Source organism: Astatotilapia calliptera, chromosome 20 (assembly GCF_900246225.1).
Source record: "Astatotilapia calliptera chromosome 20, fAstCal1.2, whole genome shotgun sequence".
NCBI classification, from domain to species: domain Eukaryota; kingdom Metazoa; phylum Chordata; class Actinopteri; order Cichliformes; family Cichlidae; genus Astatotilapia; species Astatotilapia calliptera.
In genome coordinates this window covers 19,791,632-19,819,624 of record NC_039321.1, presented here as the reverse complement: position 1 = coordinate 19,819,624, position 27,993 = coordinate 19,791,632, and the positions used below count along the sequence as shown (strand labels likewise).

Here is a 27,993-nt window from a genome sequence, read left to right as displayed (position 1 = left end):
AATATTTGTTAATTAGAGAATGTCTTTTTTCTTTTCTTTCTTGTTTTTTTCAATGTAAAAATCATAATTTCTGTAGTCTAATTGTTAATCTCTTACTTATTTACTGGTGTAATGTGAATGTCCACACAGTTAAAATGTGCTCCTTCACATTTTCCAAAGATATTCTGTGGGACAGATTTTTTGTCAATCTTTGACGGATTGATACTGGCCCCCGGGCCTTATGTTTGACAGCCCTTTACTTATTAGTAACCAGGCAAAAACAAAATCTAAAAATATATTAAGATATTTTTTTCTCCAGATGTTGTTGAATCCTGTTTGGAGCAAAGAAATATAGGATATCATCCTTTTCTGACTAGGCCACACCCATTTCACACCAAACAGGATTGTGTTGTCATATATATATATATATTAAAAAAAACACAGCTCTTGTACGCAGGTGTCTTCTGTATTCGATCAGTTATTTCACTGAGATTTCACTGTTTGTCTTTGTGTTGACCTTCAATAAAGAACAGAGCATACTGGACATAATGTGCAGTAAATACATGCTACATAGTTCAGTGGGGCTAGCTTTATAGCAGTGTGTGTGTGTGTGTGCGCGTGCGTGCGTGCGTGTGTGTGTGTGTGTGTGTGTGTGTGTGTGCATGCGTTTGGAGACAAATCAACAAAATCTTATAAACACTCCTCATTTACTATTTTTGAAGACATGCATTTATGTAATAGTCTTAGTGACCTTTCTTTGAAGTGCTGCATTTACAATATAATTCTTGTCATGCTCGTATGCCTATTACCTCTGATAAGTCGTTTAAGGTATTAAAATTATCTGATTAAATTCTCGCCTCCTTAGCACACCACTTGAAGATTATCATTTACCAGTCTTGATTGTTATCCAAAGGAACACATCCATGAAGGGTTTTGTGTTTTCTGCCGAACCATCCTTAAATCTAATTATGGCGACACATCCTACAAGTAAATAAATGCGTACAGTGAGGCTGTAGATTCAGTTTAACACGCACCTCTGAAGACGAATCCCCTGCTGCTGCAGACCGAAAATTGCCTCCGAAAATTACAACACGCGTGTTAAACAGTACACCAGACTCGGAATACTTCCTCATAATTAATTATTCCCTACAGGCCAAGCAAGACAAACGCCACATTTAGCTTTTGATTTGCTCGAAACTGTCAAGGGAAAGTTTGGAGAGGATAACTAATGACAACTTTGCGCAAACAGTAACATCCAGCCTTTGTTCTACCAAGTTATTTTTGGCACTCTGAGATGAGATTTTTGCTGGAAAGTGGAGGAAGAAAAAAAAATTGGAAAGTTGTCAGGGAAAGATCTGAGAATAGCAAAATGGAAAGACTTCAAAAATGTGCATTCTATTATTAGTGTGCACTAATCCAAATGAGCACAGCCACTGTCCGTCACAGAGTGAGCTCATAATGGAAAATTACTAATGCGAGGGCTTATAGCAGTACAGCGAGTAACTTATCGCTGGACTTTGCTGCTGTATGTCTAAGGTCATTAAAATAACATAGAATCGAAAATATGAGTTAATGACACATTAATTCGTTTACAAAGAGACATGTATAAATTTACCTGCTGGACTGTTCCCTTGAAGCCTTCCGTAAGTGCAGCGGCTCTTGCTAGTCGGCTGTAATCGGGAGCTCCACCAACAAAAAGAGACTCTTTCAGGTTAAGATCTACGTGCTGGTTCTGATGAGAAAGGACACAGACACGTTTCAGCTGATGAGCCAGCGATGCACCCCGCAAAAATAGCTCTACATCTACCTCTGTATGTCTTTATTGACTCTTTCCCATAACCCATCATCAACTTTTCTCAAGAGTTTCCTATTCAGAACATATTGGTTTATACTTTTACCGCAGTCAAGGGAGCCAGGAAATAAATTGCATCCTTTTACCCAAGATATAAAGACTGAGATTAATACACATACCACATTTACAGACATGTCACAAATGTCCCATAAAAAAGATTTAATACTAAAGCCAGCAGAGGCTTTAACTGAACTTCCTTGCCTTCCTTCCACGCCAATACACTTGATACATTACAACATAATTGATTTCTGTGTCTCTCAGAGAGAGTGGTCAATTATCCTCTATCTGTGCGACATAAAAAGAGACTACAAAGGAAAATCAGAAGCAGGCTGGGCTGGAGATATGGATGGTTCTTTACAGACATCTCTAATGAATGGCTGATTATAAGCACCGACCTTTCAAACGGTTGAGTGTGGAGACACATTAATTGCAATTCATTTGTGCAGCAGGCGGCTATGAAATTCGATTCTTTCCACCAAACCTTTGGAACAATTGCTTTGCATTAGCAAGGTGCCTCTTTGCTACTTTTGCATGGGAGAACTGGCCCACTTCAGAAGGAAGGAATTAATGATCTTTATTTTATGTAGGGCAGTAATTGCCAGAGGGTTAAAGTGGAGTTAATTGTTGTAAAAATGATGGAAGGGGCCAAATAAACTGGCTTTGTGCAGGCAAGCTGGCATCAGGCTGGCTTTTATTTAGGATGGGATTTGGAGTGCGGGAGGCTGTGGTGCTTGGCTGAAGCCCGGGGCTGTGTCGCTGCACCTTGAGCCGCTTCCAGCTGAGATAGAGCAGAGACTTTGGCCAAAGCGGCTGGACCCAGTTGTGGCTGTTGCCTCTAGGCTTTGCCAAAAGTTGTCACCAAACTGTAGGGCAAAGATGGCCACCTCAGGCTCTGTATGCAGACATTACTGCTCTACAACACCCATCTACTCTGCAGATAGAGTTACAGAAACATACTGCACCTTCCCTGAGATCTTACCCCTTCATAGAGTGATACTCTGGAATTTAAGTACTCACTATCTATGTCAAGCTACACTTCTATGACGCTAAGTGAAACTGCATGCAATGGAATGGTAGATCATGTTCTAAGTTTTCCCCCTCTTCCAGGTAATAATAACCACCTGTTGAAAGAGGATGGCTGGTTCCATGGGGTGATTCTTGCTCAGTGATGTTCAGTGAGACTTGTGTCGTAATGGGTAAAAGAGTGAGCGAGTTCATGATATTATGGAGGATTGTTCTTGTGCATAAAAGTGAGAGCAGATGACAAAAGAACAGCCAGGCTTGGCTTAGCACCTCACCGTCTCCTACGGTATATATCCTCCTCGCCTCCCATGTCTTCGCTCTCACTTTCCGACAGGCACGCGGCACTGGCGTGATATCCCCGCCTACGGCAGACTAATGAAGACGTTTCTTTGTTGCTAAAAACAATGGCCATCGCAAAGATGGCTGCTTCTTTTCCTTCTTACCTCCCACCTTCCCACCCCCACAGCAGATGGACCGAGGTGAAAGCCAAACCTTGTTCTTTAGGAGCATCTCCTCTTTGGTGCTGTGTGTGCGTTTATGAGCTTATGAAAATGGCAAAGTTGTTCTACAGAACTGGCACCTTTAAAGCTGCCTGCAGCTCTGCAGAAGTACCCTTTTTTTGGTCTGTGCAGTTGTTGCATGAAGAGATGAGGGTAAGAGGACACAGCGAGGTGGCTCAAACAAAATGCGGGGCTGAGGTGTGACTGGGACTTGTCTAATTACCTTGCGTGATTTCTTATTTCCAGACAGCACATCATAGAGAAGGAAAGAAAATAGGGAGGAAGAGAGTTATTAGGGTAACTAGAAAGTGTCTGTGCACAAAGGAGCATGCAGATCTAGGCAAATGCAAAAGCTCACAAAGCACACACGTACTATAACACACGCACCTGCAAGAGTATTAAAAAAAAAAAGCCGCTGTGAAGCACTGACATGTGAGACAGACACGTTAAACAAGAATATAAAATGTGGACAGCACACCTTTGCATTATATACATACACACACATGAAACCACAAAGCTGTGCAAGTGCGTATTTACACTAGAGAACATGAATGCAAATAAGACAGTAAGTCTAAGAAGGCCGTGCATGAAACATACGATGCCATTAGCAAAAGATGAAAAGGAGGAAAAAAAAAACACTTCATGGATGAGAGTCTATGAATAGTGCCACTTAACCCAACCTCATTTATAGACCACAGCCATTCAATATGAGGTGAAGTAGATTATTATTTCTGTTATCCGAACCTTTGAAAGTTTGTAGTTCATTACGTCAGCAGCCTGAACAGACTTTGAAATGAACATGCTATATGCATCCATATATGTTCCTGTGTGCGACCACCTTTGATATGATATAGGTTTCTCTGAGCAAAGCGTATTGTAACGCCTTCCTGGTTCTTAGCGCTGAAGTGGGAGAGAATTAGCTTAGAGCAATACTGGATAGGGTCTCTGCAATGAGCTCCATAACTAGTCTCAGCTCATCCCTTGCGTCCTACCAGCCCCCCACTCATCTTCGCTTTTCCCTTGCTCTCTTTCTTTAATAAGATTTTCTGCCTCCGTTGCTGGAGTAAAACACAATTACCATACGGACGATGGGGAGGCAGAGGAGGGGTGACTGAGCAGCGAGAGAGAGGGGAAAAAAAGAAAAAAGCAGTGTTGCATCTTAGAGGAAGTTGATGGAGTTGACAGAGTGCATGTTCACAGTCACAAATTACACTGTTTAATATAATTGGATGACTTGCAGACTTATCAAACTATTAGATCGCCTTCATTTGGAACCATGTACCTGCTTTATTAGTCTAGTCGCCGGGTTTAAAATTTTCATTACGCACTCTCTCGCTGCTGCTATCTCCTTGATCTGCCTCCACCTCCCTAGGCAGCACCCTCAAAGGCTGGATTTATGAAATTGACTGTATACCAGCAGAAAAGGCTGCTTTTTGAATTTGGTAGGTAATGCTAACTTTTATCTCTAGAAAATCAGGAAGCTTGAAGAAGTATTACAAAATTAAGACTGCCCCTTCTATATTTACAGCTCTCCCTCTTGCATTGCTGGATTTCTGGAGATAGCTGCATACTTTAGGTTAGAACAAACTATACGCTCTGGGACTGTGTACAAAAGAAATCAGCAAAACTGGGTAAGCAGTAACTTGGACACTACTTATTAGAGATGGACCGATCCGATATTACGTATCGGTATCGGTCCGATACTGACCTAAATTACTGGATCGGATATCGGAGAAAAATAAAAAATGTAATCCGATCCATTAAATATCACGAAAGCACCTCACAAAACTTGCAACATGCCGTAACTCACCTCAGAACGTTAGCAGTCGGAGCAGTATGCATCACGTGATAGAGCGGCTGTGGCATGCGGGACCTGTCGGTGGTCTGGATAGCATGTGGAGCTTCGCTAGCAACCCGGCATTTCATCTCCGACAAAGTTATCCCCGAGAGAAGTAAAGCAAGTGTGTAAGTCCATCTCTGAATGTTTGTAAAGCATTCCCACGTTAAGCTTAACAAGCGACTGCCTCTCTCTCTCTCTCTCTCTCCTGCTGCTACTTCAATCATGAAACTGCTTAAATCAGCTGATCGGCTTTTCTGTTGCGAGTCCGTCTCTCTTGTTTGTTTTTGGCCCACTTTGCACCAGAAAGAGGAAACCAGCGGCTGAACAACAGCAGCACGTTTAAACTTGATAAGCTGTTGTTAGAATTTATTTAATATTACTTTCTACTCGAGGATCTTTTTCTACGTAGCTGACCTGGTAACTGTGCAGGGGCGGATCTAGCAAAGTTTAGCCAGGGGGGCCGATAGGGCATGAACAGGGAAAAGGGGGCACAAAGACATACTTTTCTTTCTTATTCTCATTTAAAATATCTAGCTTTTAATAAATAATTATCTGACACCCAAAGTTTTAATTTGATGTAAAATGAATAGAAGTCAATTACTGTATATAGTGACTATTAAGTCTAATATACCCTAGTAAGCTATAGTACTTTTTACTTTGGGAAGGTACCATCTGTGCAGTCTGCAATTTTGTTGAAGAAAGATGTTGAATCTATTTAATATTTCTTGAAAAATAATTGATTTCTGTGCATTTTTTTTCACACTGCATCAAATTAAGGTTGATTACGTCGATTAAGCATCATGAGGTGGCGCGTGAGGGGTGGTTCCTTATTTTTTATTTATTTATTTTTGTTGTTGCTGGGAGTTGGAACCCTATTAGTTAGGTTGCTTAATATTTACGCTAAGTACTCTTTAAAATACCAGAATAGGGAGGATGGTGCAGGTTTAAGTTTATTAGATTGATCAGTATTGCTGAACTATGAAATATTTTTTTTGTATACAGGTATAACAGAATAGCTTTAGTGTAGTTGTTGTTTTAAACTTGAGTATGAACTTGCAGACTTGCAAAATGCAGCAAGATATTTTAAAAAACAGTTTTGTTGATTAAAAAACACTATATCGGATTCATATCGGTATCGGCAGATATCCAAATTTATGATATCGGTATCGGTATCGGACATAAAAAAGTGGTATCGTGCCATCTCTACTACTTATAGCGGCATGATGTGGCGTAGATGAGGCATAGGCACACAGAGGGGTATATACACATATAAATACAGGCAGACATAAGGGTAAGGATAGCACTGGCCCCATGCTAAAAGCAAGATAACCATTAGCAGTAGCTTGGTGGGTTGCGGTTTTCTTACTGGTGCCTCTCCTCGGACAGCACCCTTCTTGTTCACCATGATCTCTCCTTTGCGGTTGGAGCGCTCCAGGTTGATGGTGTTCCACACATTCAGCTGGATCCGTTCTTTACTCCTGAATCACACACATGCACAGTTTTATATTTCTCTGTTTTCTTGTTTGATAACTTAAACCCTCTTAGATTCTCAAGTCGTGGTAACCTTATGGTGGCAGGTCCCTTCCCCAGGTCGTAGCGAAACTCCAGGAATCCACCGCTCAAGGACAGTGAGATGAAGTCTCCTCTTCCATCTGATTTTTGGCCGTTGTAAAAGATCAAACCATTGGAGTCGTTGGCCATGAAAACCACTGTCATGCTAACCTTTTGACTGCAGATGTAACAGAAGCAAAACACACACGTGAGTTTAAGAGGATCTCATAGAAACATCTCCTAGATGTTTTTCTGTGTCTGGTGCATCAACACTGTTTCTCCAGTATATAAAGACATTGTATGTTCTACATGCTCACAGCATTACTTGTTTCCGTCATTGTCAGTTCAGTCCAGGCTTAAAGAAGGGTGTTGGCTTTAGGCACAGAACAAGCTCAGTCTGTGAGACCTACGTGGTATCCGGTGTTCAATAATACATGTGGGTTTCACACTGAGGCATGGGACTTACCGCAGATCGTGCCCGTACAGATGTAGCCCCTTCAGCTCCAGGTAAGAGTCTCCGTTGAACAGTGGCATGTAAGCCCCTTGCCTCTCAACCACTGGGGGGAAAAAAAACAAAGAGACGGTATTGAACCGCAGGTGTCGTTTTTGCTGCTGACAAAATTGAAATTCAGGGATAGTCAGTACATCTTTGAAGAGCCTGTCAGCATTAAGGCGAGAGATGGATTTGTGTTTTTATAGCTTTTGGGATTAAGACTTTCTCCTGACGGAAATTCAAACAAAAAAATTAAATAAATTAAAAAACCCTTATGTCAGACTGATTACACAGCCCGCCACTGTATAACAAAGGACCTTTGGAGACATGCGGAGTTTAACACCACAGCCTGGGACCTATCAAATAATGTGGCTATTGTATTTTGGCAGGCCTTTTTACAAATTCATGTCTTAGCAACAGGGTCTACGTCTGGCTGTCCCGTCTTTTGGCTGTCTGGAGTGATTAGGACAGGCACTGTGCCATCCCGCTAACAAGTAGCTTGACATTAAAAATCATTCAAGTGTCACTGTGGGAGTATGTGTTTATGGTGTTGCTTGCAAAAGCTACAATCACTGAGAGGAATGTGCCACGCTAGATGCTCACACATATACACATACCTATCTATGTAGCCGGCAAGAAAGCTTTTACTCGTAATTGGCTGGGATTAGTCAGGATGGGGAAGGGAGACATAGAAGAGAAAGCTAATTAGCTATTGTGCAGAAGACTGCTAATGATGATGACGGCACGCACCGCGCAGGAGACGGAAAAAGAGTCTGGTGCACGCAACAAGGAATCCTTTGCTAAAGTGAACACTTTAAGAGCTTCTCAGAATGTAGTTTCCTATAGAGCAAGTCTGGAGGGTTTTTCTTGTTTTTTACCTAGCGCTCGAACTGAAAGCACATCGATCAATAGGTGAGCAGAGGGCAAGGCATTGGAAGAGGCTGGATGACCAGGAAAGCTGCATGATGCGTGGGTGACTGAGTTTGACGACTAAGAAAATTTCCGTCAAGTTAAAGTTTCCACAGCTGGTCTTTGGTCTTTAAGTCAGAAGCGGCATTTAGCGAGCCGTTGCTTCTATTGCTAAGTCAGTGGCAAGCTCTGTGGCAATTTTGTTGATGGTGGAGTAATGACACCCAATTAGTACTTCTAATAAACCCACAGTATCAAAAAATGAAATGGCAACAAGCAGCTTGAATACACAAAAAAGAAAATCTCACACAAAGACCTAGCTTAATGTAACTGACAAGCCCCCTTTTTTTGGTCTGTGTGTGTACTGCCTCAATCCTAATGATTGTGCTTCCATCACTAAATTGTAATGATTTACAGTATGACAGGGTAAAAGCATTGAGTAAAGTAGGCCATTCAGTACTACTGGAACACCCTTGAGAAAAGTCCTTGACTGTGAATATTATAGCAGCGAGCTACACTGACAAACCCCTGGTGGAATTGAAATGGAAGCCACAGCTCAGCTAAACCTGCGCGTACACATGCGCACATGCTAAGATGCAAACACTTCATATTACGACCAATTCACCTTCAGGCTTCTGATGAGAGCGCTCTAAGCTACCTGTCTTTTTAACTGTTCTCAGTGCAGCCCTCAGAGGGGATGTCCGCCTGGCTGCCACCTTATCTCTGAGCTCCTCTCGGGGGCTGACACTCTGGCTGACTGACGCTCCCATTAATCACCGCGGGCAGGAAGGACTGATGCGATTAGTCATCTCATTGATTCGTGTGAAAAAAATAGCCTTTTGGAATGGGAGACGCTCCCGCTCACATGGCATTGATTTTGGTTCGCCTCAATTTATTTTAATCACCTGCTAACTTGGACTCGAGGCGAAGGAGAAAGAGGCTATTCCCATCTGGGTTTTTTTCCGAATTCCCAGGGTTACAAGGTTGCGCGTTTCTCTTTTGTTCAGGATTTGCATCGGAATATATTCTTTTTAATTCACACTTGCAGAAGTCAACTTCTGCAAGCATTCATGACAACATCTACAAAGGAAGGGAGGGATAAACATGAGTAGACTTCAGAATGCCACACCGCCCAAAGTGCTAATGATGAACTTCAAAAGCAGCTGAGCTGTGCTCCGGTCTTTTTCCCAGCAGCGGCCTGGTTCTGCCATGTGAAACTAAGTACCAACAAACATGTTTGAACACAACACCTGTGGGCAGAAAGGCAGGGAGGGAGGCTGCATCCTACCCACTAACAAGCGTAGCAGAGTCGATGTGGTGAATGGCCCGACGGGGCCAATCATCTACCTCAGTTCTGTATGCCACCAACCCTCCCTTTCCCTTCCACCCTGAAGGCTTTTGCACCCCCCCCCCTCCCTTCTTCTGCATTTGATCTCCTTTTTCGATTCAGCGGGAATGGAAATGTCACAGAAGAGGGAAAATAGGCATGGAGGAGGGTGCTACACAGCAGACTCCAGACCAAAACTCTGTTGTGTCCGGGAGAGATTACCGTTCTCGCAGTGTCTTCCTTCACGTCCCATGGGGCACTCGCATTTGTAGCCTCCCTCGGGCTGTGCCTGGCACTGGGAAGACGGATGGCACCTGGTGGGGCTGCACGGGTCGTGGACGTCGGCACACGTTAGACCTGGATGTAGACACAAAAATGTCAGAAGGGAACCACCAAGGAAACATGCAACAAGCGCCAACGTATTCAACCACTGACTCTTTTGTATTCCACTTGAAACGAGGGGAAGACAGAAAAAGGAGAGAGAAGCGGGTGTATGAGGATTTCCTCTGTAATAGAGGTCATTTTCTAATAGGATTTAGAAATATTACACGTCCAGATTAAACAGTGGAGAGCCTTCCTGCCACGCGGCCATGTTTCTAGGCCAACGCCAACTGTGGGAAAGGCTAGCAGGCGTCTGGTGGATGATGGGTTTGCCCTCTGCCACAGCCCATCTGAATTCACCCGTTATTACTTTAGCAGTCAGAGCCTGTGGTGAGGCGAGTGCTTTAATGAACCCCATCCATGCTGAGCTCACAGGGCTCCCCCGTTTTCCTCACTCCTGCGTTTGGAAGCTGTATTTTATCCTCCACTCTTAGCTCCTCACCACCATGGCTCTTTTTCACATCTATTCTTCCTCTCTCGTCTTTTTAACTCTATTACTCTCTCCCCTCTCGCATTCATCCAGCTGTCCTGACATGCCCTCCCTCTAACTACAACTCTTCCCGCCCATTTGTTCTGTCTTCTCTCTTTCTGCGATCTGTCCTGTTCCTTCGAGATAGCCAATCTCGGCCACTTTTAAATGGACATCGTGACAAAATTAACTTCAATCTGAGGGCGCAGGCATCGGTCCAATTCTCATTAACACCATTTGTTGTACACTGGGTTGCTAGCATAACTTCTGTCACAGCAGTGCTTCTTCAGATTTACATGCCTCCCCAAGCTTCTCAGCACCAACAAAAACATAAAGGCAACAGTAATACAACGCAATACTTTATTGATCCATATTGTATATTCAAGGAAAATGGCTCTTAAACCTCGACTGACAGGTTGTTTCAATAACCATTAACCTGCCCCCATTTGTGGGTGAAATCCTTTACTATTCGAGCATAAAAGTTAGATCTGACAATTAAATTGCTTCTTGTGTGAAACTTTCCGCGGTAAGCTGCAGTATAACCAGCGAGGGGCACGCTTGGCTAGGCCCTGCTGGTGTCTGCTCTTAACTATATTCTCTCTCTCAGCTGCTTGTTAGTTGCCATCTGCTGGAGGGAGAAAAAGACGAGGAAAGGAACAGTGGAAGGAGAGATAGGCCAAAGGCCAATCACAGAGAATTAGTTCAAAGTTTTTCGTGTTCCTTGCACTGCGTCAACATTTAAACTCCCATTTCTGTGCTGGACACACAGATTTGATAGTGTTTACAAAATGACTTGCAGCGCTGCTGCTGGGGGCATGAGTTACACTGTCAAATTAGCCTGTCAAGCTTACTTAGGATTTGTGAGTCAGGCATGACCACAGTGAATCCCTGTGGAGAAGGCAACACTGAGATGTATTAGCAGAATTTTAACTACAAGGTGTTAGGAAAGTTTGAAGATTACATATGAATAAGGCATATTTTCTACTTATTTCCCCACGCTTATACTGGAACCAACTTCTCAGAACTCCATGACTGTCCATAACTATTAGGAAAATCTGCTCAGCATCTTACCCCAGAATCCTTTGCTGCACTTGCAGTGGAACATCTCGGCCTCCTTCACCTGGCAAGCACCGCCATTCTTGCAGGGATTTGGCAGGCAGGGGTTGTTGCCGCATTCACCCACCCCGCTGCCGTACAGACTTTCGCCCCCGTTCTCCTGCAGGTTGAGGTTCCGGTTGTTGACATCTAACATGCGGATGCAGCCCACCAGACCGACTGCCAACCCTGTCCTCTCCTTTACACTGAAGACAGACAGGGGGGAAAAAAAGTTACACTACTAAAGCTAACTGAATCACACTGAACCTGCAGTGAAGAAATGCCATACTCTATGAAGTATTATTAATACACTTCATTATATTTTCATAAAGGAAGAGCTAGATGAAGACTTTTCCAAATTCACCTCGGATGTTGACCTTTTTTTCTCGAACATCTGATCATTTCTGATCAAAATCAAACAAACTGGTTAATTACTACTATTACTGACACCGGCTTTGTACCAGGGATGCCACAATATCATATCACATAATTACAATCATTCACATAAATGGCATTATTTTAACCATAATTCCAAAAGAAGTTGGGACACTGTGTAAAATAGGTGTGTAATTAAAAATAATAATAAAATAATAAACATTTTATTTATATCACTTTCTCATATTTACCTCATATTTTATTCACAGGAAAACATGTGAAGTTAAAATGCACCATTTTAATTAAAACAAAAGGTCATTTTGATTGTGATGACAGCAACGTGTAGCATCAGAAGAGAGACCAGTTTCCGGACTTTTGGGAGAGGAGAGTTATCCCATTTTTGTCTGATATAGGATTCCAGCTGCTGAACAGTCCTGGATCTTCTTTGTTATATTTTTATTTCATCCTCCCTATCGCTGCCAGTTCCACAGGCACTAATGCACCTCCATAGATCTCCTCTTTATTCTGGCGGACACAGCGTCCATGTTTTCCAAAAAGAGTGTCAAATTTCAAATCGGCTGATCACAGAACAGTTTTCCATTTTGTCTCAGTCCATTTTAAAGCTTTGACCCGGAGAAGACGACGGCGATTCTCGATCATGTTCACATATGGCTTCTTCTCTGCATTGTAGAGCTTTAAGCAGCATTTGTATAGTTAAAGCTCAGACACAGTGATTTGTGTAAGTGTTCCTGAGCCTGTCCAGTGATTTCAACATACTGTGCCCCTCTTAGACACCCTTTTTAAACCCAATCACGTCACCGACCTCTAATATGATTAACCTAATTAGTTGCAAAATTGCTCCTCCAGCTGTTTCTTTTTAGTACCACTTACTTTTCCAGCTGCCCCTCTCCAAACTTTATTGAGACACTTTGCTGCGATCAAATTGTTCGAAGACAAATGAGCAAGATTTTTCATTAATCAGTAAAATGTTTCCTGTGTTTAGATTTGCAAGTCACACTGTCCCAACTTTTTGGGAATTAGGGTCGTACATTAATTGTACACGTATAAATAAACAGGTCAAAACACCTTCCATCAACACAGTGTTAACTAAAACAATATTACTAGCATGGAGTGGGGGGCAGATAGTTTGAGTGTGTCCACAGGCTTGCAACTAATGACTCTAATACACTGCGATTTGATGCCTACTGTCCGTGTCCTCAGCTAGCTGCAAGCTCTGGGGCTGAAAAATGAAGCAAACAAAACAAATCCCAAAGTGCCAAAAACTGCAATTCTTTGAACTTCCGATTGAAGCTGTACTAAAAGCAGACTCCCGTGTTTAAATTCCCAACTTTACAGCAAATTTATGACTTAAACGTTTCTACTAATTTTATAACATGAAGAATTTTTTTTTCATAAAAGCAATTTATTTTAAATATTCCCATATTGTTATCCTCCTACTCTTTAGTGCACTTCTATTAAGACCAATGGATGAACAAGCAGCAGATGGGGAAAAAACAAATCGAAGATGGGGCCGCGCTCTATGAAACCACTCTAGGCAACTATCCTCACATGACTTAACGGAAGGTACCAGATGAATACAAATAACGGCAGTCGATTTATCAAAAAGCTGCACATGGCTAATTTTTCCCTCAAAAGTCTCCGACTAGGTTACGGGCCACTGAAGTGGGATTAACATTAGTTAACTCTACACTGAATAAAAAAATGGCAAATCAGCAAAATTAGCATAAACAGAAAACTTGATTGGTGCCGCTTGGAATTAGCTAGATACTGAATATATAAAAGCTGTAGAATGAAATATTAAAATGAGCCACAGATGATGGACTTTGTGTCTGCACATCACTATTAACACAATGGTGTGACTGTAACTGCAATTCCAAGGTCTTACTCTTGCTTGATGTCCTCAGGCACTCCTCCGATGAACAGGTTGGTGTCGAGGTTGAGGCCATCTGTGCCCCGTGGGCTCTCGCCCTCGATGTGTGCCTCGCTGTCCACGCTGAGCATGGCGTTTCGGCGGTTGCGAGTCACCACCAGCTGATGCCAGCGGCCTTGACTGATTTGAACTTTGCTGAGGGCCGTGCCTGTGCCCGAACCTGTGTTGAACCTGAAAAGGGATGATACAGAATAAGTTAGACACCTCACTTTACCAAAAGATCCCTCTATTTCTGCTGACTTTGATACTTTCATCAGGCAGGTATTTTATTTTTCAAAATATCCAACTTGACTACAATGACTACAAGAAATCTGCTCATAATGCTCAACAAGACAAAGGTGGAGGAAAGAAAGAAGATACAAAAGTGTTTATTTGGAATTTCAGACTGGAGCATGTGACTGAAATGACTGGACTCACATCCTCATTTTTAATTCAACCTTTTTTCTAATGAGGTTTTGTTGAGAGAAAAAGGCCGTATCATCACAGAAAAGAGCCGTCGTGTATGTGCACCCACACATATGGTAGCATTATCGCAACCTGAGAGCAATTATCTGCCACAAATAATTAGTTCTTCTCCCCACGTCTTGGATTTGCAGAGCTGTGGGTGGTAATCTCACAGCTGTATTTCTAGAATTGAGGCAGAGCTCTATTTGAAAGCACAAGTGACTAATGATCTCCTTTAGTTTGCTATTGATTTTACCCTGAATAGAGCAATCTAACCTGGCCAGGTTGGGAGAAACTGAAAGACCTTGCAGGGGTCAGGGTGAAATGTGAGAACCAGAAAGACAAGGGAAGCTAACATTAGAAATAAAAGGTCCGAAAAAGATGCACTGCAGCATCTCTAATTAGCTCATTCTTGTCTCTTCTGAAGATGTTCCCGTCCCCAAATGATTTTTTATTCATACGTCTCCGGCAGAGAGAAGAGATTAGTGCTAGTGTTTTTGCAGGTTTCTGGCAGGAAAAGTCTCGTCTCTCATGAGACTAGATAAGACCTGCAGTTACTGTCAGCTTCAGTTTAAAGTGTAATACTAGATATTTTGCCCACATAAATCTCCAGTGTGCATGTTAAAGGGGCAAAACACCAGTTTTACATCAGGATCAATTTCCTAACGGTGACCCAGCCTGACTTTAAGTCTGCAAATATACTCCATCCATTCCATGATGGAATAAAAGCTGTAGATGGTTACCAAGAAGGGATGATGAAAAAAACATCATTATTTGTTTGGCTACATTTGATTATTTATTCTTCTATTTTTTGCTTTGGTCCTAGAGTGATACTGCCCCCACCAGTGTTGACAACATGCACAAAAACACACTTGTACCACTTCAAACCTGACTGCTACATGCACAGTTCTGATGGAAAAGAGTCATTTAAAGCATCTAAGCTGAAATTTCTTTCTCATTCAATACATCTGTAAATACAAACACCACATTTTGTAAATACAGATTAGATTTTTCCTTTGTTTATCTGTGTGATTAAAGATAACATATAAAATGTGCACTTGGGACATTAGCATATATTCCCGAGTATATATTCCTTCCACCTGTAATCATGTGAACTGTAGCTTTTTCTTTTCCCGGCACAGCCGTTTTTCCGACATGTTTACTCACTGTAATTATTTGCCTCATTATCTTTAGTGCCGTCTCTTTGTTTTATTCTTATCTGCATCTGTTGTCAGCTGCTGCTGCAATGACCCGGTTTCATAGTGTTGATCATTAAAATTTCATCTTATTTTTGCCACGATGGATGTGAAAGTAAAAAGCCCACTGAATTAAATCAAAAAACAAAACATCAGGACCACTGATGTTAGCCGACAAGGTCCCTCTTAAATCAGCTGACGTTCACCTGAGCTCCACCCTGCCGTTGACCAGAGCAAGAGAGATGAAGTCCTTCTTGCGATCCTGGCCGTTGTAGAGCAGGATGCCGTCCATCTCAGAGGCTCTGAACTCCATGGCGATGCGGACAGTGTGGTACGCGCTCATGGTTGGGAAGGCCAAGTAGGACTGGCCTCCAAATGACGGGATGTAGTACTTGATCACTGTGGAGGAAAGAAGACAACGAGACATTCTCGTCATTATTATGTGATTTGCTTGATTGCGGTGTGAGAGAAGCTTCATGCACGTTATGATGCGTGAGCGGCACGTGACAGAAAATGAGAAGAATTCTGTTTATTTTACAGGATTGATGTTTTCACCAAAGGCTTGATAGGTTTATCAAAAGCAGAAGGTGCAGAAAGAGGAGCCATCGTGCACAGTCTCACACGCGTGCACACACAAACACACACAGGAAATGTTTGTTTTTTGTGAATCTACTTGACAATTCTGATTATTATCATGCATTATCTCTCCTGGGCTCCTTTTTTTCCCCACCGTCCATCTGTCTTCCTGTCTGTCTCTCTGAGGAGAACGGCATCTGATGAGCTCTCGCTTTTCTAATGACTTGATTGATCTCGGGGAGGCTGGTTGTGCAGTTTTGTGTGTATGCGTGCATGATTTCATTTAAGCACTCTAACGCAAAGATCCACACTGATTCTCACCAGCTAATCCCCATCAAAGCAATTAGTGTCAATTATCTTAAGACGCAGCTGCGTGAGGTTGCTCCCCATTTCAGAAAAATCCCAGAGTAGAGTAAGAGGGAAGAAAGGAAGGAGCTGCGCTTCTCTAAAAAGTTCTCCCAGGTTTATGGTTTTCTCTGCGGCCTCGGCTGGATTTTGTGTAGCCTTTGGTGCACGGCTCAGTGGTCGCTCATTTCTGAGATGTTGGGCCTGTCTGAATCACTCGAGATGAGCTTGAAGCGCAGCAGTTGGGGAGAAACTCAATCACACCTCAGCTCTTTATTTCCAAGGGTTTTCTTTTTTCTTCAACACCGACCGTAAAACTGACACTCTGTACAGTGCTGTGATTGCTCGCTGATAAACCGTCGAGCTTTATACGATCCAATAAATCCACATCTGTGGCCACATAACATTTCATTTACATATTTCAAAGCTAACTGAAAGTCATTACTCCCACTGCCAATTAAGGTGTCACCTTGCAGACGCTACAACCACGCCAAACCAAAGCATGACGCGGAGAATGCATTTCTTCTTTCGCTTTAAAATAGCGTTTTATTTGATCAAGTGTTTCTAATATTTGATTTTTTTCCTATTATAATGGTATGTTTCTGCTACTTTATAAATACATCAAAGCACTTGAAGATGTGGTTAGTAGTGATTATAAAACAGCTAAAAAGCATGATTGGCACAATGAAAAGTGGAGTGCCTAAAACCCACTTAGCTGCTGCAAAATCTCTGTAACCGTTAGCCTTTGGTGGGTTCTTTGAAATTGCTAATTGCAAAGTAGCAAATTACAGGGAAAGTCTGTCTGAGCTCATTTTCTTAGATGAGTCTGAAATAAGCCGAGACTTTGAAACTTTTGATTTAAGAGTAATCAGAAATATGGCAAAAGATACAGTTCCTAAAGAAAATGAAAACTCTGTGCTGACCCACCCTTCTCGCACACAGTCCCTCCGCGGCCCGCGGGGCACTTGCAGTTGAATTCGCTGCCGTTTTCCTCGCACGTGCCTCCGTGGAGACAGGGGTGGGAGTCGCAGGGCTTCTGCAGCACCTTGTGGTAAGGCCTGGTTGTGAAGCGGGCAACGGTAGTGGCTGGAGGCAGGGCAGTAGTGGTTAGAGGCGAGGTAACCGGCACCAATTTATGTCTGCCGCTGAAGGGCCTGCGGGTGGTGGCTGTCGGTCGACGGGTGATGTAAGGGGAAGTTGTAGGAGGCCTGGTCGAGGTGGTGGGAGCAGCTGTGGTGACTGACGCTGTGGTGGTAGTGGTAGTGGTGGTGAAGATGGAGATGGAGGACAGGCCTGTCAACAGAGGTGGTTGGAGAACAAAAGGATTTGGAAAAAGGAAATAAAAGGGACATTAAAGTATGTTGAGCCTGCGGTTCTGAGACTTTCTATTCAAGACCTGTAAAACCTTTGATAAACTACCTCATGAATAACTTAAAACTCCCTTTCATTTTATTAATCCCTACACACTTCTGTTAAGTCCACACTGTATTACCATAATTGGTGAAGCGAATATTCTCATCCTCCGGCTTCTTCACAGAGATGCTGGTGTCTTTGGAGGCCTTTAACTGTTTCAGCAGGGCTCCTACGATGTCCTCCACGGTGAATCTTGTATCTACAACAAACAAGAGGTACAAGCATTTAGAGCAAGGCCTCTGAGGAGCACTCCAAAGCAAATACAAGGCTTGAGCTCCTTAAATGTTAAAAGGGATATATCAAACAGCCCTATGTATGACAGTTGGGAGGGTCTCCGTGGACCACTTGTCCTCCAGCCGTTGATTGTCCGGCTTTTTTCCAGATGAATTGGTCTCATAATGTTCGCCGCAGATGTTTGCTTTACAGGCCATGGAGGAGCGGCACATAACGGCACCCGATAACCCACGTGAAGGATATCAAGGACACTAAATGAGGCTCATAAAACGATGGAATAAAAATAAAAAGGAACGGAGGAAGCTGATGTTCTGTGTGGTAGTTTAAAGAAGCAGCTGCTGCATATGACCCAAGATCCAAGAAAAGTATTGTAACATGATGATATTTAGACAATACCCAATTCCTTAGATATCCTGCAGGTCCTTCAGGTTTTAGATGTGTCCTTGATCCAACACAGTTGATTTAAATGGCTATATGACCTGTCTTGAAGTTCTCCAGATGCCTGGGAATGAACTATTTATTTGATTCAGGTGTGTTGAACCAGGGTTATATCTAAAACCTGCAGGACACCAGCCCTTGAAGCCTGGAGAGCCCCACCCATGGTTTAAAGCACGTGTTGTGCAAATTTCAGAAAGCAAGACTATCCAAGCTCATCTATTTACAAGATGCCTATTTTTCTACTAAAAATGTATTCATATCTCACACACCCTCCTCGCTGAAAGCCAAATGCACAAAGCTCATCTATCTCTCTATAAGGATCTCTCACCTGGTTTGAAGTGAGCCTCGACATAGGCCAGGATGGAGTTGCTGGGCGCCAGGTTACGGACACGAACGCTCATAAAGTCTTTGTGCACCGCCGACTTCCTAAACAACTCATTGAGCTGAGGAGAAGAGAGAGAGAGCGAGAAAGAGTGGGAGGAGAGAACGGACAGACAGAGGAGATGATAAATGAGGCCGGTAATGAGCTCCACGCTATCACGGCAGCGAGTCCAATTCCAGAAGACTGTACCCTATCTCTGAGGAAGAAAGAAGCTGCCTCTCAAATTGGGGTGCATGGAAGGAACCCATTGGGTGTGGGTGCACAAACTGACATTTAGCTGCTGCCCTGGCATTAATTATTGGAACAAGTTTTCAGGAGGAGCTAAGATAAATGTTGAGCTACCCTGACATTATGATTGGTTTTGCTACTGATGCTCGTTACTGTGTGCACGTTGTAACAGCCTGAAGTGCTCTTTATGAGGTTTGACTGAAGTGGGATTTTTTAAAATCAGCCAACAGTGATATTTTAACAGTTATAAATACTGACGCTGCCTTTTAACCCCAAATCTGGATGAGTATTTTCTCTTAAAAATGGGCCATTTTTATGCTAGAAGTAAAAAAAAAAAAGAAGTTATGTGCACTAGTTTAAATTGTGAATGTATCACATGATGTGATTCTTTTTATTAAAAGTGACCTATTCATGATATGTACACTGTAAATCAGCAAGTCCTCAGACAATAATGAGGTGAGAGCTGATGGAAGAAGCAAAAATATTTAAAAAATAAAAACAAAAAGCTGCTAATCAGTGACAATGAGTGACTGAGTGGACTTTGTTGGGTTTGAGGATTCAGTTTGTTAAAGATGATTTCCTTCATGCATTAAATGTCTCTAATTTGTGGGCTGAGGTGTGACAGCAAAGTCGAAAAATAAAATCCTCCAAAACTGGCTTAGTCACGGTGGGCAAACTCTCCCGTGGACACACGGTCCTCAAAACCACCTGGTCTTTCTTTTCCGCTTCCTTCTCTTTCTCTTCCACGTGTTAATTTATCTGCAAATTACAACAGGTTGTTCTGTCAGTGAAACGAGCGGCGGGCTGATTCGCCTTCTTTCTATATACCCGTACGTTCAAGTGAATGTGTCCTGGCGTGTATGCTCTGCATGTGCTCAGTGTGTGTGCTGGAAGATGAATAGGGGGTGGTTGGCGTCAAGTGGCACACTAGGCTTCAGAGACACACAGGCTGATAGTGTTAATGAACACACATGCACGTACACACACACTCACAAATCACTGTGAGGTAGAAGATTAGGTCCCAGTGGGGCATAGTGACACAATTCAACAGCTGGTACATGTGTACTGTGTACCTAAGCGCGCGCACACACACAAACACACAAAGTTCCCATTTCATCAGAGGAGCAAGACCCTGGCTTGACAACAGAGACATTTGTTCAAAGGTCTAAGCTCAACATAGAAAACGGACAGTGGAGAAATTCAACCAGGGTAACCAACACGAGCCAAGCTGTGATTACTGTACAGGCTCTGTGCCCGCCTGGGTTTTGGCTACAGCTACTGGCATCGTGACCATCCAAACTTATGAGACTCATATCCAGAATAAGGACTTGAGTTTTCAAATAGCTGAAAAATCATAATTAATCTCACATGAAAAGCTGCTTTTTGAATACTGTGAAGTGTCTGGCAAGCAACTGACAAATTATTCTTTAAACAAGTCTGCAGAAAGCTGTTATTTATTTATTTTATGTATTGGTCTTAAGCTTGAAGAATTTCTTTGTCTGTTTATTTAGGCCACATTCTTTGGACGTTATTAATACTTCTGTAGTATATATATATATATATATATTTGTGTGTGTGTATATCTGTGTGTAGATATGTATATAAGTCTCTGGAATTCCTATTTTGATGTAAATGTTCAGGGGAAAAAAAGGAAAAATAGAATGGTAAATCTTAATATCTTCACCTGTGTCAGGCAGGTACATCTGAAAATGTTATTCAATTTCTTTACATATTCATGTCTACAGATCACAGATTATAAGAGAATTCTAATATTCCCCTTTTATTAAAAATCAAATATCAGATAGGCCACGTTGTCTGCCTCTGATATGATGTATGTTCCTCTCTAAGTGCAGCCAGCCAGCAAAATGTGTGGTTTCTTCTTTTTTTTCCTTTCTTTTTATCATTGTTGTTTTTTTCTATCAGATGTCAGAGCACAGAAATCACTCCAGCTCAGTGTGGCAGAATATTACTCAGCTACTTCAGGGGTGTCAAGTCTGTAAAACGTGCGATGAAACCTGCCTGAAGGAGCTGAAAGAATCTGATTAGTCTGGCTCTCGGGAAGAGTTTTAGTGTGACACGATGCTTTGAGTGTTGTCTGAAAAGGTTTCCACTCATGACAAGAACATTCTTGGGAATACTAGGAGAATTTTGTAGCATTACTCTCCAAGTTTCCCTAATGGCAACAGTGGCAACTGTCATTTGAATCAATTACATCAAAGCAGTTTTAATTTATACTTTTTCTGGACACTTTTTTGACACTTGAGGACAGCAGAACAAGCTGGAAAAACAGCAAAGGGCATTAGGACATTTAAAAGTACTTTAAACCTCATTAAAAAGCTTATTTAAAAAGCTGAGAGCTAGCAAAGGGCAGTATAAGCTGAGAGATGTAAATGTGGATTCTTTAATCTATTAATTAATCATGAAATCGTGTGACAGCAAATTCAGCCACTTACAGCGCCCTCTATGCTGCGGGCTGTCTCTCCAAATAGCTCGGACTTGGGGTCCTCCATCTCAGGTGTGTAGATCAGGTCCTGGCCATCCACCTGGTCCAGGTGCAGGGAACCGCTGAACCTCATGGTGGCTGGAAGAAGAAGAGAAGATACAGAAACACTGTGGCTCAAGCCCTCTTCTTTCACTCATTCCCCGCTGCCATCCCCCTCGTTTCAGAGCAGTGCCAGTTTTGGGTTAGTGATGGATTGTGTGTTTGTGTGTGTTTGACAAGGAGGGGTTAGTGAAGTGTGTTGCTGATCGTCTGGGGCTTTAAAAAAGGTCTGCAGTTTGGCCATTAAAGGTAGAGGCGGTGGATTTGTGGTGGTGGAACAGGTGGACTGTGAAATATGACAGAAGAGATGAACAGAAGGTGGAAAAATGGGCCAGTTTTACCAGACCGAGACTCGTCCCCAAAGCTGGCCGTGCCATGGAGGGCTGGGTAAAAAGACAACAAGTTAGACAGACACACAAACACATGGAGGAAAAAAACAACACACACTAAAGTGAAAGCAACCCACGGGCACTCAAAATAGTGCCTTCCTCAGCAAAGAGAAAGCCTCCCTGTGCGACCTTGGGGGTTATGTTGTCCGACATCTATCAACTCTATATGGTTTCTCGGTACTGCCGCCAGAGAGGTGCAGTGCGATATAAAGCTGAAAGTCGAAGGTGTTTATGTGTGTGGTGGAGAACGGAGGAGTTTCTGTGCCGCTCATAATCAGCAGAACAAATTGCCCAAATCAATCATGGCAGCCCCTGCCTGAGCAATGCCAGAGAGAACAGGACGAGCACTTGTATGATTATCGTGAAAGATAGTCATAATTGTCTCCTTAATGCAGGCGGACCCATGACTGACACAGCCTGGTTAAAATTGCATGAAAAGGACAGCAGAAACTACCGATACACACACAGGCGCGCGCCGCCGCCCTCTCGCTCCCCTCCCTCACCATCTACAGTACTTTCACGGGCAGCACACATCGATTCACAAGTGACGGTGGCCATAAAATAGAGGCAAATGGACACAGTTTGGAGAGGGGTAAAGAAAGAAAAGAGAGGGGGGACAAGCGAGATCTGACTTCTAATCTGCAAAGAAGACAAACATCAGAAAGGGTGATTTTCCAGACCACTGCCGTGACGGACGTAAAGAGAGGGAAAGAGAGTGATAAAAAGACAGACAGAGCTATTTGGCTATCAGATTCTAGTGAACTGTAAAATGTAATGGATATGTCAGACTTCCCCAGGCATATGGAAGAGTTTATAGTATCTGGAGCTCAGTGTGCCAATAACTTTCACATTAGCATTTGGCAATTATCCCCGATGCCATTAAATTTAACATACGCAGGACCTAGAGTCATTTTTTTATATTACACTATACTGGGAAATATACCCAATGCAATCTATAACCAAGGTGTTTAATTTTTTTAAATATGTCAGTGTGGGCTAAACCAAACCTTGAGCCTTTTCCACATGTGATGTCCTAATAATCTGAACAACGAACAATTATTTTTTCCCCCCGTGAGACAGCCCGTCAGATATCAATAAACTGTGTCGTACAATGAAATAGCAGCCGATGCACGAGGCAGAGGGATGTGTCATTTCACTTCTAATGAGCGGGAGATTGGCTGAGGCCTTCTCGGGAGAAGAAAAAAGAAAAAAAATCCAGCGTATTGATCAGCTTATCGCGCAGCTCGGTTTTATTGGTAATAACACTTGAGCTGAATGAAGTATCGATCGCCGGTGTGCCGTCATTGTTAGCTGGGATAAATATTTACAGGCTTTTGCAGATTCGTTTTAACAGTTCTCTTGTAGCCCGAGCTTGTTTCTATCATCAGCCGGATTCGAGGCTAAATGTCACAGGATTCAACCTCGACAGAACCTTTCATGTTTCACCTCTCCCTGCCTGTAAATTCTGTGAAAGAAATAAATGGCGTAGGGCTCTGGATGGGCAAAGGTGGCCTCATATCTTTAGGTCATGTTGCAGACTGAGTGGCAGTAAATTCTGCTGGTTTATTGAAAGGCTTAGGGGACCTTCACCGTGCCAGAAATGCAACTCCATGCACTAATTTGTGGCCCGAGCTCTTTCAAGTCATGACCCAAAGCTCCCCCGAGAGCCAGAGTGAATCCCTCTTTTCACAATCAGTCAGACTACCACGGCTAGGACAAATAGACGGCAGATTTCGACCGAGGGATGGAGAGAGAGAGAGATAGAGAAATGAAGGGAGAGAGAGAAGCCCTTTATCTTTATGAACTGAGTGTGGCAGGAGTCACTGATTGGTACAACAGCGCTCGTCGGCCCCTTCTAGTCTCTGGGCTCACTCGCTGCTCAACTCCAGAGAGAAATGAACTGATGCAAGACTGGATTGAGATTGACTGGTTTGAGAGAGAGCGAGAGACAGAGAGAAAAGGTGACAAAGAGCTCAGAAGGGAACTAAGGAACAGTGGCGCGGACTGATAAAGAGAAGAGCGCACGTGAGGGTGCAGGGGTGCGAATTCAAGAGGAGAGGGAGATTAAAAGAAAAGGAGCGAGGGTGAAAGAAGAGAGGAAAGAGCGTTCAAGAGTCTCGAGCAAAACAAGAGAAAAGGAAACTCGCTGAGGATCTGTTGGTTATGACTAATATCAGGGCGAGACTGCAAAGTGTTGCAGAATTCATAAAAATGGATTACCAAGGTCAGACTAATGGTTTCACTGTTTCTGTTTCTGTTTTTCTTTTCTTATTTTAATTTCCTGCCACCTGTCAATAAGCTCATTTACATATGATAGAAGTGATTCATAAAAACACTGCTGCAGAGAAAAACCAAAAAACACCACCTGTTCTGAACAATTAAGCCAAACGCTCCGATATCCCGATTTGTAAAGTCAACATTAGAGGTGTAACACGAGGCAAATGGTGGCTAATGTTTAGAAACACAATACTGAAAATTGGCCCTTTGGCCGACTCACCGAGCGAAACAGACAGCAGCGGTGGTCGAGCGAGCTAGATAATGACTGAATCAGTGAAGACAGGGAGCAGGCTTAGAGTCAGGAATGATGGTATGTTTTGATTCTGGTGGCACAAAGAAACGCATCCACTCTTCCTGTTGCGCGGGATGGTGCACACATTGTGCGACTGTGTGTGTGTTGGCGACAGACATTCAGACTCGCAGCTATTTATACGTTTCTTACCTAAACAGCGAGCAGAGCAGAGAGACGGAAACAGCCATATAAGCCGGTTTCCATGTTTTTTGTTTGTTTTTTTACTTCTGTCCTCATATTCTGTGTGCTACTATTGGCCGGCGCCTGTGCTATCCACCTACAGCCAAGCGACTGCATCCCAGAAACCTTCTGAACACAGCAAAATCAGAAGAAATAGGTCTCCACAGATAAAACTCCCACACACTTTATATGTCATAAGTGATGATTAAGGAGGATTTTTTACTGTATATTATACTTTTAAATATTTATATATATTGTTGTTCAATTTTCACATGTCAGCAAATGAATACAGACTGAAATAGATGGAAAGCAGTGCCTCTCTGAATCACGACACTGGCAGACTGACAATGACGAGTAGTTGATTTCTTGCACTTTTGTGCAATTAGTCTGACTGTGTTTCACGAGTTAACTGAGAGTCACTTTAATTATTGTAATAACAGAAATTGTCCTCCGACACAGTATTCCTTAACAATATGTTGTGCGGATAACTCTGTCTGGATCAATAATCCATTGCAACACTATTTTTAGCATTTTGCACTTTTTTTCCCTCTAAAGCTCAAGACAGCACATCAATTACTGATGTCTGGGGCAAAACAGCGCGAGGCCACGCAAACAGAGGAGGACGACAAGGACTTCCTCAGGCAGCAGAGGTTACAGCTGGAAAATTTGGGTTTTTGTTTTGTTTTCTGCTTTAAATATGGAGCTGTGACACGATTAGTTTGGAGGAAGAAGAAACTGCCAACAAGTCCCTCTGAAACCGTCGTTACCACATTTGAGTGTGTGTGCTTGTTAAATAAGGTGACACAAAGCGTTCAGTGGTGAGCTTTGCAGAGAGATGTGTTAGCTGCTCTCTTCTGCTTGCAGCCTTTACACTAAGCTAATCACCTCCTGGCTCCAGCTCCATACTTAATGCACAGGCATGAGAGCGGTATCAGTCTTCTCATCTCACTATTGGAGGGAAAGCCAATTACTTTTCTCAAAAGACCCATGAAAGGCGCCCTCCATACAAACAGAGCCCGAGCTTCTGCGACTCAAAGCAAGAGCTACAGAAGCTGGTGAAACAACAGCAACAGACAGAAGACGCAGAAGACAGCCGGGAAGATGTTTAGGTAATTAGAGAGTAAAGAAAGTCGTTTTCAAAGGTGTGCTTGACTTACAGGGGCAGTTGGCGCCCTCTGGAGTACTGGATGGTGTCTTGCCATCAGGGCAGCAGCCGAACTCTGTGTTGTCGCAGGACGACCTGTCCTCAAGTGTGGGTAAAGTGGTGCTCGCCATTGTGGGACCTGAGGGTGATACACAGAGGCTCATAATAGTTCATGAAACGTTACAGCTTATGTAGGAAACCCAGAACAGAGCTACAATTTTTAGGCACTCAACACCAGCAGTGATTCCAAGGTCAAAAACCTACAATTCCAACTTTCTCTCGCGTCTACACACATTTGTGTGTTTGTTTTAGAGTGCTGACCAGTGATTGGACACTAATAAAGGCATCTGTCAGGAGTGATTATGTGGCATTTTCACTAGAACTGATTGTACACCTGGATCTCTTTTTGTCAGGTAGAGAACACTTAATGGGGAGTGTTGCCAGTCATCTCACACATGGCTCACTTTTAATGATGGGAGGATGTGATAACTGCTCGCTGCAGATTGGGTGAGTTTTACCTTCAAGGAGTCCCAGGAGGACAAAAACAACATACACTCGTGTTTGTGTTACTGTCACTGCATATCTGGCTATCTTGGGACATTACAGACATAAAAGTGGCTCGGCTTGCTCTATCTGAAGAATGAGTGTGTATATAACAGCGGCGAGCTTCGGTCCACTCTAATGATGGTGTTGGCGGAGGGGGAGTTGTCTCGGTGTCGAGGCGGTGCACTTTATGGCCGCGGAGAGATTAGAAATAATCGTCGAGGCAAAGAGCTAGCGGCTAAACAAGCCATAAACACGTCAGAGGCGAGGGACGTCCTTCTCAAGGACATGCGGTCAAAGGATGTGGAAGGAGGAGGGAGGAGGGAGAAGGGGGCGGGGCAGAAGGTGGGAGGAGGCTGGGGTTTATGGGGCATCTGCTGGCATGTGGTCTGCACATTTACAGAAGCATCGGGCAGTGCAACTCCTATGGAAGCCATGAAAGCTGTCAAATAAACACAGATAAACACAACGACAAATACACACACAGATTTGTTCGGATTGCAAAAATACCACAGGCACAAAAATGTGAAAAGGTGCACCTCTGACCTACTCACATTTGTATGCTCAGATGGTGACATGTGCACTCTGGATTGGACAAACACAGTGACACGAGGAACAGGAGATAAGACTAACACACACACACACACACACACACACACACACACACACACACACACACACACACAGACGCAAACACACAAAACAGATGACGAAACAGATTAGTTCAGTATTTCAATATCCAAAACTGTCCTGGAAAATCGTCTAATCAAACAATCACAAACTGACTGTTGAAAAAAAGGAAAAACATCCAGGCACACTTGGGTACACATTCATACGCACACATATACACACAGTCACAAGACGCCAGGTCTCCTTTGCAGACAAGCTACATGCTCCTTGCATCACCGAGCACTCTGGTCAGCCTCTGACAAGAGAATAAATCTAAAACTCGGGGAGCAGGAACGAGAGGAGAGGGGGAGCAGGAGGAGGAGGAAGAGCCGAGGAAGAGCACATTGGGGCCTTGCCGTTCCATCAATCTTATCCTGTTACTGCGAGCTGTCAGGTGAGGTGGACAGACGGATGGAAGGCAACATCAGAAAAAAAGAAAAAAATCAAAAAGAGAGCACTGATTGAAAAGTCTTAGTCGTCCTCTTGTTGTTCAACCAGAGGCCCGGTAACCGCCAGAGCCCAGGAAGGCATGTCGGGAAAGATTTGAGACTAGTCATGTGACAAGGTATGCTGGCTCACACACTCGCACCTCAACCTCCCAGTCACATCAGCCTGTCAAGTCAGGCTCCAGAGATCCTGAGATGCGGACCAGCAGTTCCATCTAGAGTGTATTTTACAGAGCTTGGGTTTTGTTTTGCTAGCTGTTGAGAGCTGGTGGAATGGGAGGAAGAAAAACGCATGGGCGATGTAGCAACAGTGAACCATGCAAATACATTCTTTTCTGTCTGAAATTGAGATATACATCTTATGCAAGTGGAAATGACACTAACAGCACCTGTTGACAAAGATTTCTCTTCCCTGCCTGCCTGCCTGTGACATTTGTCTCCTCAAAAGCAATTTGCATACAAATACATAAGCCTGTGCCTATTTTTCATTTTCAATTAACAGATGATGGC

The 27,993-nt window shown here is 43.1% G+C and overlaps 1 protein-coding gene across 9 annotated transcripts in view; it reads right to left on the bottom strand.

Moving 5' to 3' along the window:
• agrn (agrin) overlaps positions 1–27,993 on the bottom strand; it is a 274,693-nt gene that overhangs the window by 16,125 nt on the left and 230,575 nt on the right. For 6 of the 9 annotated variants that reach the window (XM_026153159.1, XM_026153153.1, XM_026153155.1 and 3 more), the window contains 14 exons: positions 25,839–25,964; positions 21,455–21,582; positions 18,720–18,834; positions 17,799–17,918; positions 17,234–17,599; positions 15,592–15,784; positions 13,701–13,916; positions 11,396–11,625; positions 9,697–9,831; positions 7,212–7,302; positions 6,759–6,923; positions 6,561–6,672; positions 3,578–3,589; positions 1,595–1,711 (listed from right to left, as the gene is read on the bottom strand). In XM_026153159.1, the coding sequence (XP_026008944.1) occupies positions 1,595–1,711; positions 3,578–3,589; positions 6,561–6,672; positions 6,759–6,923; positions 7,212–7,302; positions 9,697–9,831; positions 11,396–11,625; positions 13,701–13,916; positions 15,592–15,784; positions 17,234–17,599; positions 17,799–17,918; positions 18,720–18,834; positions 21,455–21,582; positions 25,839–25,964 (2,126 nt within the window). The remainder of the gene's footprint in view (positions 1–1,594; positions 1,712–3,577; positions 3,590–6,560; positions 6,673–6,758; positions 6,924–7,211; positions 7,303–9,696; positions 9,832–11,395; positions 11,626–13,700; positions 13,917–15,591; positions 15,785–17,233; positions 17,600–17,798; positions 17,919–18,719; positions 18,835–21,454; positions 21,583–25,838; positions 25,965–27,993) is intronic. The other 3 variants (XM_026153154.1, XM_026153157.1, XM_026153161.1) reach the window with 1 other exon arrangement.